This window comes from Choloepus didactylus, chromosome 6, assembly GCF_015220235.1.
Source record: "Choloepus didactylus isolate mChoDid1 chromosome 6, mChoDid1.pri, whole genome shotgun sequence".
Classification (NCBI taxonomy): domain Eukaryota; kingdom Metazoa; phylum Chordata; class Mammalia; order Pilosa; family Megalonychidae; genus Choloepus; species Choloepus didactylus.
This window is the reverse complement of record NC_051312.1, coordinates 10,640,541-10,654,263: the sequence shown is the minus strand read 5'-3', so window position 1 is coordinate 10,654,263 and position 13,723 is coordinate 10,640,541. Positions and strand designations below refer to the sequence as shown.

General features: G+C 52.5%; 1 protein-coding gene across 20 annotated transcripts in view; it reads right to left on the bottom strand.

Annotated features, from left to right (window-relative positions):
• Nucleotides 1-13,723, bottom strand: part of NRXN2 (neurexin 2) — a 109,268-nt gene that overhangs the window by 85,067 nt on the left and 10,478 nt on the right. For all 20 annotated transcript variants that reach the window (XM_037838114.1, XM_037838122.1, XM_037838123.1 and 17 more), the window contains exon 3: nt 2,567-2,584. In XM_037838114.1, the coding sequence (XP_037694042.1) occupies nt 2,567-2,584 (18 nt within the window). The remainder of the gene's footprint in view (nt 1-2,566; nt 2,585-13,723) is intronic.

Below are 13,723 nucleotides of genomic sequence, written 5' to 3'. Positions count from 1 at the left end.
GAATGTGTTTTGCATGTGGGAAGGATAGGAATTTGGGAGGGCCAGAAGGCAGACTTTATGGATTAAACTGTGTCCCCCCCAAAAAATATGTTGAAGCTCTACTCCCCATGTGCCTCACAATATTGCCTTATTTGGAAATAGGGTGGTTACAGACAGAACTGGGCAAGTTAAAATGAGGTTGGGCTGGTGAAGGGTGAGCCTAGAGCCAATACAACTAGTGTCCTTATAAGAAGAAAACATATGGACACAGACAGACAGACAGAGAGGAAAACACCATGTGATGACTGGGGCAGAGAAAGTCGTGATGGCCCGCAGGCCGGGAGAGAGGCAGGGGACAAGCACTTCCCTAAAGACTTAGTGGGGAGCTCGGCCCAGCCGACACCTTGATTTTGGATTCCTGGCCTCTGGAACTGTGTGACAAGACATTTCTGTTGTCCTAAGCCACTCAGTTTGTGGTGTTTTGTTACAGCAACCCTGGGAAACCAAGACAGAGTGGATGATGGGAGACAAGACTGAGCAACACCAAAGCAACACCAAAGCAGCACACAGACCTGTCGCCGAGGGCACACAGCAGTGTCACCTTCCTAGGTGCGTACACACATACACACACACAGCCTCAGAGCCACCATCAGCCACACTGTGCTGTATCTACACCAGCAGACCACCAAGTCACCCCAAAGAAATGATAAGGAGGGGTCCACATGGCTCCTTCTCCACCAGCCCTGTCTATCCCCCAGGCTGGGGAAACAATGACCCCCTTTTCTCTCCCCTCCTATGTCCAGGTCACTTTTCCTCCCCGACAGCCTTCTGCCTTGCTCCTCTGTGTCCCTCCTTTCCACCCTCCCTCAGTCACTCCATCCTCTCCCACCTCCATACTTCCCCTCGTCCACACCTGCCCCCTCCTACACCTGTCCCTCGGCTCCCTTCCTCCTCCCTCCAAGCCTCTCTCCTCCACCCTTTCTCCCTGTCTCCCTCCCTCGAATCTTATCTCCACCTCCCAGGGGACTGCGTCCACCCAGACACACAAACTCGCTCTCTGGCACAGACAAGCGGAGGTAAACACTGACACAGAGAGATGCAAACACAGATGCAGACACACACAGAGCCACAGACACAGACACACAAAGACGCGGACACGCCTACAGAGGCACACAGAGAGGCAGGCCCCCAACACGGACACAGCACGTCCACCCACAAGCAGACACCTCTCCATCTACACAAGCACACTATCAACAGATCTGCACAAAGGCACAACACAGACACACCAGCAGAGCAGCAGAGCCATGTGGCTCCATGTGCTCACAGACACACATGCGTACACACACACAGACACACAAACAGGTGCCTGCCTGCTGGGACTGGAGGACCTACAGATACCCAGGGGGAGAGTCCAGCCAAATTGGGGACACTGCGGGGGAAAACAGACCCCAGCCCCACATGCAGAACCAGCCCTGTCCCCTTATTCTTTCCCAGGCCTTCTGCATCCTCAGTACCTGTCTCCATTCCTCCTGAGACGGGGGTGAGGGGGCATCTCTGAGCCTAGAACTCACCTGTGTCTCCCTCCACCCCCACTTTTCTAGAAGGAGAGAACCTGGGGCAGGTGTGGCACTGAGGACCCCAGCTCACGTCCCCTCTGCTGCCTTTTTCGTCATGGCCCTGGAAGCTCAATTTGAACCTGGCCTTCAAGCATCAGGGGAGAGGATGTCAGGCCATCCGGCCCTATCTTCCCTGACCCTGGCCTTACTCCTCCCCAGGAGAAGGAAAAGAAACACACAAGTAAAATCCACACTAGAGGGGAAGGGTCAGAGAGTGTCAGAAACCCCGAGGGAGCCTGGGGAAGAACAGAGACAAAGAAAGAGGGGCAGAGACGGAGCCCAGGAGAAGAGAGAGGAAAAGATGGAAACCAGAGAGACAGAGAAGGCAGGCCACCCAGAAGACAACCAGAGACGCTCAAGGGAGGCCCACCGCCCTCCCTGCGCCCCTGGGCCTCAGGCTGGGGGAAGAAGCAGAGCCCCTGGGCCTATCCGCCTCTGGCCCAGGGACCGGCTCCTCACCTGCTCTCTCCACCCGCACCCCAGCCCCCCAAGCCCTGTGGCAGAGGCGCCAGAGCCCAGAGAAGGTTCTACCCAAGTACAGGCTTCTGGGGCAAAACCACTGCCTTCCTAAGCTTCTGACACGGGGCGCGGCCAAAAGGTGTCTACCCACTCACTTCCGGGCACTTCAGAGCCTGTGAGTCCCGAACCCTCCATCCCCACTCCCTGCTCTTCCCTAAGGCCCACCCCTCCCTTTCCTTCAGGAAGAAGAAAGGCCAGTAGGCAGAATGGAGCCGAAGATGGGCAGCGGAAGAGCCTGCCCTTTGCCTGGAAGTTCCCCCCGGCACCCCAATAAAGAGAGAACAGACAGAGGTGGGGCCGAGGCACCCAAAAAGAGGAAACCCAGCTCCCTCCTGGAGGGACCCAACTGTGGGCAGGGTAGGGGGCTCTTAGAGGTGGCCAACAGCACCCCCTCACCCAAGACCCCCACGGCGAGAGACCCGTGACCCCCGCGACCAAGAGGCGCCACTCACCTTCCACGGGGTACTCCTCTGCAGGCCAGCACGGCGGGGCGCGGGGGTGAGGCGGAGAGAAGGAGAAAGGAAAAGAGGGCTGTTAGCAACAACGCTGAGGATGGGGCTCCAAGGAGAGGGACGGTCCGAGGCCCCCAAGCCCACCCCAGGCCCTGACACACGTCACCCAACCTGGAGGTTCAGAATCTCAGGGAGAAACTCCATCTTCACTGGGGATCAGACAGGGACAGAGCTGTTCCCTGAGTCGTGTCTCACACGGGGAGGGCCCCCAACACACATCTCACCAACCCCCGTGTTACATTTCAGGAAACTGAGGCCCAGGGGAGGGAGGCGGTCACTCCAGGTCACACGGAGAATCAGAGGCAGGGTCCAGACAGAGGCTTCTAGACTCCCCCAGGCAGACTTCTCTCCCTGCACACTCGCACCAGTTCTCACAGGACTTGCCAAGGCACACTCACGCTCAGCGACCCTGACACACACAGGCACTCGGCGATCCGGCGGCGGTGTTATCTCTCGTACGACGCACACCTGAGCCGTTGACCACAGGGAGCCGGTCACCCCCAACCCCACCACCCACCCGGGGGAGAAACAGTGTCGGCACACAGAGGGCCCTATGTTAGCAGTCCTGCCACCGGGTGCTGTGTGACTTCCGTGCCAGTCGCTTCACCTCTCTGAGCCCTGGGCCCTCTTCCGTGAAAACGAGAGGGGTGGACCAGCTAGTTTCTGAGGTCCCTGCTCTTCTTAACGGCGGATGGGCTTCCATGGTGGGAGGGTTGGGGCTCAGTGGGCCCTGGTCGCAAGGCCACATCGCCCTTACCTGTTCAAAGCTGCCTGGGCCTGGCCTTGGGGCTCACCCAGATGGTCAAGAGAGAAGAAAAGAAGAAAGAGAGGGTGGAGGCGTTTCCTTCAACCAGGCTACAACACCCAGACAGGTCTGCTTTTAAAGACCAAGTCTCCCCATCTCCAAACATCTCCCCAGGGAGCCTTGAGGGGAAGAAACAGGCAGCAAGAAAGAAACAACACGACACACCAACATAAACCCAGCGGGGAAACGTGCACACACACGCACATGCACACAGGCCCCAGGTACACACATGTACACACCAACATGTTCAGTATACACTCATGCACACTCTGTCCCTTCCTACCTTCAACCTCATTTTGTGTTATTTGCTCATTCGCTCTTAGGGGACGTAGTCATACTCCAAAAACAAACACTGTCATTTATCATACCTTATGCCACCCCCATAATTCACACACACAGGCTGAATGCAAACATTGATACCCGCATCGTGATCAAACATGTAATACGAGACACAATCACCCCACCACCATCCTGCACTTTTCTGGTGGCCAAGCCACACTGAACATACACATATCCCATTTCCTAAACCTGCACAAACCAGCTTCTGCATGCCCACGTTTTACACACATGCTTCCACATAACACAGGGTTTCTTTTATTCTTTTACCAGACAACTGCATCCCCAAAAAGCTGTGTACAGAATGCTTTTCTTAAATACACTGAACTGTGTTGCATTTACAGGGGAAGCTGGCTAATGAAGGGTGCCCTAGGGAGGATCTGTGAAGTGAGGACCCCTGTGTGGAGATTTCTTTGGTCCCAGTTGTGCAAAGGCCCCCAGTCAGGCTGTACAATCTCCTCTCCAGCACCTGTGCAAACGAGGAGGCACAGAGATTTTTAGATAATCCAACATGGCAAGTATTTCAAAAATTATTTCCATCTGCCAGAAACGTGCATCATGCAATGCTCTGGAAGGTAAAGCGGCCGAGGCTGGTCCACCTCCCTCTCCCAGCTTCTGAGAGACGGCACCTGGAGATTCATTTTCCTTTCTCTTCTGCTGCCCTTTGCTTTCTGCCGATCCACCCATAGCCCTCGCCCACCATATGGGCTCCCCCAGGCTTCTCCTTGCCCCCTGCACTCCTCTGTCTTCCACCCATTTTCCTTGGCCATTGCTCACGCCTGTGGCTCAGGGAACTCCCAGACCTAAATTTGCAGCCCTAACCACTTCCCTGAGGAAGAGTCCTGCATCCCCAACTCTGTGTGCAGCAGGTACTCGAGGGTTCCCGGACATCTAAACTCCATCCCTGCATCCCTGCTCCTCATCTCCTCCCCACCACAAAGGAGCCCGTATCCCTGCAGCCGGCACAGGCACCACTTCCCACAAACACTTATGGGGCACCCCCCATGTGGCTCTCCCTCTGCCAGACTCCGGGGATTGATGGCTCCGTGCTGGCATGTCGGCAACACCAGGGAGATGAGTGGGGTTGTCTCTCCTTTGTGCAAAAGAGGAAACTCTCCCAGAAGCACAAAATTCCCTTTGCCCCTGCCACCGCGGCCTTGGGGCAGCACAGCCTACACTTTCAGCCCCTCACATCTGGCTTATTGCAACAGCCTCCTCCGGTTCGTCTCCCTGCCCTTCCCCAGCCCAGCTCTGTCGGCTCCAGCACCCAAAAGGGACCTCACTAAATACTGCTCTGACCACACACACGCACACACTCAGAGCTTCCCAGGGGCACTAGCACAGACCTCCCTCCTGGACTCCATGCACCTGCTTCTGAGCAGCTCTACCCAAATGTCACTCGGGCGTTTCACCCTCAACATGGCCAGCCGGTGCCTCTGACCCTTCTCCCCAGGCCTTCTCCTCCTGCCGGCATTCCCCAGTCAGGTGAGGCCCCCAGAAATCAGCCCCCCTCTCTTTTCACACCCATCACCAGGTCCTCTTGGTTCCATCTTCTCAAGCCCTGAAAGCTAAACTCAACTCCTAGAAACCCATTCCATCCCTCCATCAGCCCTGGCACAGCCCCAAGCCCAGGCCCACAACAGTTCTTCTCCCTGGAAAATTAATAAGCTTCCCAGCTGATTTCCCCCAACAGCCAGTCTTTTCACCCTGCAGTTCAAGAGACCAAATACCACCCAAGGGATCCGACCATAGCACCACCCTGCTTGAAACCTTTCAAGGCTTGCCACTGCCAACAGGACAAAGTTCCATCTTCTCAACAAAGTCTCTTTGAAATCTGGCCATGCCTCCCTCCAACCTCCTTTTCTGCAACAATCCTGGCTCCAGCTGCACCAAACTTCTTTCATGTCCCTAATCTGCTGCGTCCCTGTACATGCTGTTCCCTCTGCTTGACACACCCTTCCCCATCCCCCTCCCCTCCCACTAAGCTGCCTGAGGAAGTCATCTCTTCCTTTAAGGCCCAGGTCAACAGACCTCGGTCTCCATTCTGAACTGACCCCGCAGGCAGAGCTGGTCATCCCTCTTTTGTACATTCTATTATTATGTTGCTTAGCAAATCTATATTGCGATTGTGTTTAAATGTCTGCTTCCTGACTGGACTGAGAAATAGCCAAAAGCAAGGACACTGTCTCATCCATCTCCCTTTATCCAACTGTTTGCACAGTTCCTGGCTCAAAAACAGGCACTCATATGTTTGTTGAATGAATAATAAAATAACCCTTATCGGGTGTTGGGCACTTAGTGTGGGTCTGGCTCTTCACGGGCTTCATTTCATCTATCACCTCTAGTACCTGGTGATGAGGAAACCAAGGCTCAGAAAGTGAAAGCAACTCATCCAAAATCACACACCGCTGGTGAGGGAGAGAGTTGAAACTCGAACCCAGATCCATCTGGCTTTGAAACTTCCAATGTGCAAACTCAGAAGCTGACTTTAATCAGCAGTTCTGATTTTATCTCCCACAAAGCTCCAACCGGCTTGGTTTCCTCACCATCCCTGACACACTCAACGCACATCCCCGCAATCCTCGCTTGGGCTATTCTCCCGGCAGGAAAACCCTTCCCTTTCCTTTCCCCCTCTACAAATCTTGCTCATTCATTCCTCAGAATGTTGCCAACTCCCACCTCCTCCTTGAAGCCTTCCCTGATCACTATGAGTAATCACAGTAGGTGCTTTTATTGATCATTTAGAAAAGTGCCCGGCGCATATATTAACTCATTCAGTCCTTACAGCTGCATTATCACCTCCAGTTCCCAGAGGAGGACAGAGCAGAATGATGGAAATAGGTAAATCGTCCCAGTGCACACGGCTATCAAGTAGCAAAACCAGGATTCAAGCCCAGGCCAGCTGTGCTCCTAACCATTAGGCCACAGGATGCTTGACAGGGGAGCATCTGCCTCCCGTCCCAGTCCTTAGAGGAGTTGGTCTCTGCACTGCTCCTTGAACAGTCGTCATCCTCTGCCTGGAGTCGCTGACAACAGCAGAAACCATAAGGACCCCCGACACTGAATGTTAGAGCTAACAGGGGATTCCACTCCCGAGACCCCGGTTCCTCCACTTGCACACGTATGGGAATCGGTGGGCCCCAAGGGGAAGAGACCGGGTCACAGTCAGCACCGTCTGGCCTAACGTGCACTCAGGGTTCCAGCAGATTCATTATCAAAGATGGAACCAAAGAACACACACACACACACACACACACAAAGAGCAACTTCTAAGCAGCCAAAACAGACATCACAACACGTGTGCATTCAAAAACTCTCCCAGGACAGCGTCTCGGGCCTAACTGGAGTCATTCACTGTGAGCAGCAAGCAGCTCTAACCTGCTCGGGAAGGCTGGCGTCCAGCTCACACTCCCTGCTGCCACCTGACAGCTCCTCCTAAGGGCGGAGATAGAAAAACCATAAAAAGCTAACACGGGAACTCAGAGGCCCAGCAGGAAGGGACCGTCTCACGCAGGGCCAGGCTGAGAGCTGGTGTGAGGCCTCGGGAACCACAGCCACCCTGAGCCATCGAGAAAAGGTTAACTCACACTCCAGACAGCACGTCAGGGATGCAGAAAGGGAGGTAACATCTTTCAGAAAGATTTCCATCCAAAATGCCTTACATTTTGGTGGGTTTTGTGTTTTAATGGGATAATCCCCCCGCTGTGCAGGGCAAGCTCCTCCCTGAGGGTTCCGGAAGCCTGAGAGTTGACGGGTCTGTTTCCACTGCCCCCTCCCAGCGCTGGGACAGCTGACTGACAAATACAGGGACAGCCTCATCACACGTCAGCTCACAGGGCTCTAGCATGTGGGATGCTTACCGTTCTGATGAAACACTCTCCTGAGGCATAACCCCAATAAGTCAAAAGCAGGGACTCGCCGGCCCCCTCGGACCACTCTCCTTTTTGGAGGCAGCATGGGCGGGTAGCAAACAAGCTTTAGAGTCGGCTCAAGGCTCAGATCCCACATCTTCCTCTAGCTGGGCCTCAGTTTCACCCTCCGTGAACTGCTCACCAGCTGCTAGTTCCCTCTCTCCTCCCTTTGCTGGATGATCCCGGCTCTTCTCTTGGTCTAAACTCCTCCTTCCCTGTGTCCGCAGCTCCACTCCTTCCTCCTCCTCTCCACCATATGCTCCTCTGAAGTCTGTTGCTCAATTCACCTTACCTCCCGCCTTGGCCACCTCATCTGATCCCAGAGCTGCAAATACTGTATCTCGTGGCACATGGCTCCCAGGTCCCATCTGCAGCCCCTCCTGCCATTCACGGCCGGCTGCCTGGACATCTCTGTCAAGAGACGCCAAGGGGCACAGTGACTCAAGGTATGTGTTATCTGTGGCCCCAAACCTACACCCCCTCCTGACTTCTCTCTTTCCCTTTACCCCTTGTGGAGGTTTGGAGCTATGTACTCCAGAGAAACATGTTCTTAAACTGAATGCATTCGGTGGGGGTGAACCGGTTGTAAGCAGGACCTTTGGATGAGGTTCCTTCAGTTAAGGTGTGGCCCACCTCAATCAGGATGGGTCTGAATCCTATTACCGGAGTCCTTTATAAGCAGAATGGAATTCAAACAAAGAAAGCCACAGAGGGAGCAGCCAGAAGCCAAACATCAACCGAACCCAGAAGAGAAGGGGAGGCCGCCATGTGCATTTGTACATGACAGAGGAGCCAAGGACCAAGGATCTCCAGCAGCCAACCCCAGAAGGCCAGTCTTCAAGAAGAAAGCATCGCCTCGATGAGACCTGGATTTGGACTTCTCCTAACCTCAAAACCGTGAGCCAATAAATTCCCATTGCTTAAGCCAATCTATTGCATGGTTTTTGCTTCAACAACCAGGAAAACTGAAACACCTCTCCACCATCGTCCCAATCATGCAGACTCGACTCTTCATCTCTGATGCCTCCTTGCTGCCTACATCCAGGAGGCAGAGTCCCAAGGTTTTGAGCTCAGCAGTGGTGTTTAGCCACCTCTGCCACCTCGGCTGCTACCACCTGTCCTTACTGTTCCCCAAGACAGCCAAGGTCCGGGGCCGCAATATCCGTTTCCTGAACTGCTCTAACAGCCTCCCAACTGGTTTCTCTACCACCTAACTCTGCCTTCTATTAGGCATTTCACTCTTCACTCCAAGCTTTGTAAATGAATTATTATTATATTATTATTCATAAGCCTGCTCCAAATTATTTTGTAGCTCCGTTTGCCAATACTCTGGACACCGTCAGCACCCAATAAGTGTTAGTCGAATGGCTTCAGTCAAATCTCCAAGATCTGGCTTCAACCTACTTCTCCTGCTTTGGATTCCACTTGTTGCCCCTTTATAAATAGGACTTGCATTTCCCCACTTCGATGCCATTGTTCTTACCAGTCCCTTTGCTTGGAATGACCCCAAATCTAATTTTCTACTACTCCATTTTCAAGGCCAATCTTAAATTGCATGCCTTTCTTAAACCCATTACTGATACCCCAAACCGGCAAACTCTCACCTTCCTGGAAAATCCCAATAGCACTTTGCTTGTAATAACAACCACTATTTACTCACCGCTTATGATGTACCAGACACTCGCTCAATCTCACAACAAACCTATGAGATAAGGATGCTTATTCCCATTTTACAGATAAGGGAAAATTAATCTACAGTTAGGTACGCACATCATGTCACATGCCTAGAGAGGAGAGAAGACAGATGTGAACCCACATCTGTGCCGCCAGCGTCTGTGGTGGAACCACTGAGCGCCACTGCCCCACTGCATCCCTTTGGCACTCTATGTTTTGCTGTTTCTTGCTATTATTTACTGAGCACTGTGCCAGGCACTGATCTCAGCACTTTACATGAATCAGCACATTCAATTCTCACAATTTAATTCTGCAGTCTGGTTGCAGAAGCTGTGCTCGTAACCACGACATTGTCCTGCTTTTTTGTCTGCTTCCCCAGTTAAACAGTCAACTCCCAGAGCACGGGGAGTCCTCTGATTCAGCTCTGCCTCCCCTTCGGCCTCCTGAAAAAGGAGGCCTCAGTGACTATCTGTGGAATTAGATCGCCAGCAAACTTATGAAACACACGAGACACAGGTGCCTGCCTTCCTGCAAGCAGGCCTGTCACCCCTGGTCTCGTTCCTCTCCCCAGCAAGGCACACACCTGACCCAGCACGCTGTGCACCTGCGCCCCACACCACACCAGGCCTCCTTCGTAACTTTTTGGAGCCTTCTCCACATCCGAGTGACATGAGGATGGGCTCATGTGCAATCCCCTGCACAGCCACGGCCGACCCTATCCCAGCTTTCACAGATAATCAGCAGCCTCTACGCAGACTCTCAATTACTCATACATATTTAGCTCTGTCTTCAACTATCTGTGACCAGATCCCCAGGGGGAAAAAAAACAAACTTCCTGGTATGGAGGTTCTCATTCAATGGGTAGGCCCAGACCCGGGAAGGCAGGTGGATTCCAAAGGATCAAGAAGCCCATAGGTTCACCACACATTAACTGAAGACAGATTGTGATGTCTCACTTTTTCTAATATATATTTTATTAACCACCACAGCATATATAATACCAAAGTCATCTCTCCCAGGGGTGTCAATCTCCCTGGCAACGTAGGATACGACTCCCAGGGATGAAACTAGACCCGGCATTGTGGGATTGAGAACATCTTCTTGACCAAAAGGGGGATGCGAAATGGAACAAAATAAAGTTTCAATGGCTGAGAGATTTCAAATGGAGTCGAGAGGTCACTCTGGTGGACATTCTTATGCACTATATAGATAACACCTTTTAGGTTTTAATATATTGGAATAGCTAGAAGTAAATATCTGAAACTATCAAACTCCAACCCAGTAGTCTGGACTGTTGAAGGCAATTGTATAGCAATGTAGCTTACAAGGGGTGACAGTGTGATTGTGAAAACCTTGTGGATCACACTCCCTTTATCTAGCGTATGGATGGATGAGTAGAAAAATGGGGACAAAAACTAAATGAAGAATAGGGTGGGATGGGGGGTTGATTTGGGTGTTCTTTTTTACTTTTGTTTTTTATTCTTATTCTGATTCTTTCTGATGTAAGGAAAATGTTCAAAAATAGATTGGGGTGATGAATGCATAACTATGAGATGGTACTGTGAACAGTTGATTGTACACCATGGATGATTGTATGGTATGTGAATATATTTCAATAAAACTGAATTTAATTTTAAAAAATCATCTAAAAGATTTCCTAAATTCACAGCAGGTTTGGGTCATTTATTTTCACAATAAACCAATATAAAATAATAATTACTCTTTAGAAGGGATGCTGTGACTTTTTAAAATGTCCCTGATCTCAGAAAAGTTGGGGACCACTCAAAGTAGGGAACAAGGAAGTGACCGTTTCTCCCAGGGAAGCTTGGAGATTGGCACTGTGATCTGTCTGTCTCCCCCCATCCCAGTACCCCACAATGAGAGCCCATGCATTTCCTCCTTAGCTGGACGAGAATGTCCTGGAAGTATAATGAGCACACGATACTACAAAAGCTTCCCAGGAAATAAGAAACAAAATAAGGAGAGGAAATGAAGTTGAGGGAGGGGAAAGGGGGGGTTCCAGGGGCCACTACTGCCCCTGCCATCTCCAGATCACCCCTAGCCGTCAGTGTTTACAAGCCCCATGCCCATTCTCGATGTATATCTGAAAATACATGTTCGTATTTCCATGCACACATACAGCCTTACTCCCAAGCCCATATTCTCTCAACTGCTTATTCATACCTCTTCATTCATTCCACACATCTTTTATCAAACACCCACTAAGTGCTTGATACTATATGAGGTGCAGGAAATAGAGAGATGAACAGACACAATCCCTGCCCTTTTATCACAAACAAAGCACCACTCTTCTCCCCCTTCCCGCTCTCTTTCACACACACACAGAAGCAAGCCTGCCCCTTCCAACAATCTGACACCCACCTAATATCCAACTTGTTTCTTTCTTCCATGAATCTCTCTCTCATACACACACACACATACACACCCCACAATGGGTCAGATACACAAACAGCCATCTCTCACAGCCCCAGCACGGCGGACCCGTTCATCTGATACACATCCAGCAAACCCATAGGATACACGCAACTGTCCCTCTAACACATCGTTACACAGACACATCTTAGACACACAACCACATAACCTGTATTCGGAAGCACACACGTTGTTTGGTTCCCTGGGGGCCTCTGGCCAAGGAATCCTTTCTAGGAATTGATACAAGGACTCTGGTTGACCAGGCTGCCTCCGGCTGCATTTTTTATACACACAGACCCAATTCTGGCAAGTGAGACCAGTTCCTATAACCTCTCTGTGGCTCAAATATCCCTTCCATCAAATTAGAAGAGTGGTTCATCCTATTTTGGGGGGAAGGCTTGGGGATGGGAGGTGTTGGGGGAGTCATAGAAACAAGAGAATCAGGTTAAAGTCCCAGAGAGAATCAGGCCTCCTAGTTCAGGTGTCTCAGTGAGGTCTCACGTTAAAACACAGGCACACAGGTAGCAACACATGCACACACACGCTCTCACACTTGTGCACAAGGCATTGGACCTCTATCTATAAACACCGCTACACAAACAGACCCATGCACAAACAATCTACACCCCGCCAGATGCACAGGCCTCTGCGTGAAGGGATACACACAGACACACAATTTCACAGCTTAGGGAGCACCTGAACTCCTTGGAGGAAAGGTGAGAAGGTGTCAGATTAACTTAATACACATGGTTCTCTGTAGATACATCACACAACCTTGTACAAATAACGCCACAAAAATAAACCGGAAAAAAAAAAAAACCTGCCTTACAAATTCCTAGACCACAACAACAGATGCACAATCAAAATACTGTGCAAAGTATTTGTTTGTGATAAAAGGGCAGATTTCCCAGACCCAGGGCTACTCCTGCAGACTCAGCTCGTCCTAAAGCTGTCCACCTGCACAGGGACACAGTGCACAACGACAACATCCCCAAGGGATTCCCAGGGCTGCTCCCCTTAAAGTCACACACACACTTGCAAACACACACAAAACTGCTGAGGGGCCCACAAACTTCTAGGAGTACCCCAGAAAGGCAAGCATGTCTGTCTGCACACAACCTGCTCAGGAAACAGGTACCAGGGTCAAGAGAGGAAGGATACACCCATGCCCCGCCCCCCAGCAAGAGAAAAGTAAAACGGTCCTAAAGGTCCTCCTATCTCCTCCCAGTGAAACCACAGCCCTGCTCCAGGCCGGGCTCCGCCCCGTGACCACGTGCCCCTCACCTCACCCGTCTTTCTGCCAAATACCCCGCCTCCGGGAGCTGGGGGGCCCCACATTCCCCAGCCCGGTCACCTCCCTTTCGAAACTCACGCTCGCAGGGGCGCGCATGTTTAAAACTAAAGTCTCTCGTGGGAACCTACCAGTCATTGTGGCCTCAGCAGAACAGTCTACTCTAGTCGTGAGCCTGAGCGGCGGCGGCCGCCCCTTCCCTCGGGCTTCCTTCTCTCTCGAAGGGGCCCTGGCGCCTGCGGTCCCCGCCCTCCTGGGGCAGTCACAGCCTCACAAGGCCCTCTGGCCCTCACCGCCGTCGCCCGCGCCTTCGCTCCCTGCTCCCCGCGCCCACCGCGCTCTCCCGCATCCCCTCATCCTCCCATCGGGTCCAGACTCCGGACTCACAGGCCATGCTGCGGGGCCCTTCACCTGCCAACCCGCCCACGCGGGCGCCACCACGGGACCCGCCCACCTGGCCCAACCACGCCCCGGGCCCACTGCCAAGCAGAGCCCCTCACAAGCCCCAGACCTTCTGCAATCACAGTCTCCGCCCACAAGGCCGCGCCCCCGGCCCCCATAGGCTCCGCCCCTCCAGGCCCCACTCGCTGGCCCCACGCGCCCCTTCGTCCCTCGGCGACCCGGCCCACACCCCTCAGGCGCCCGGC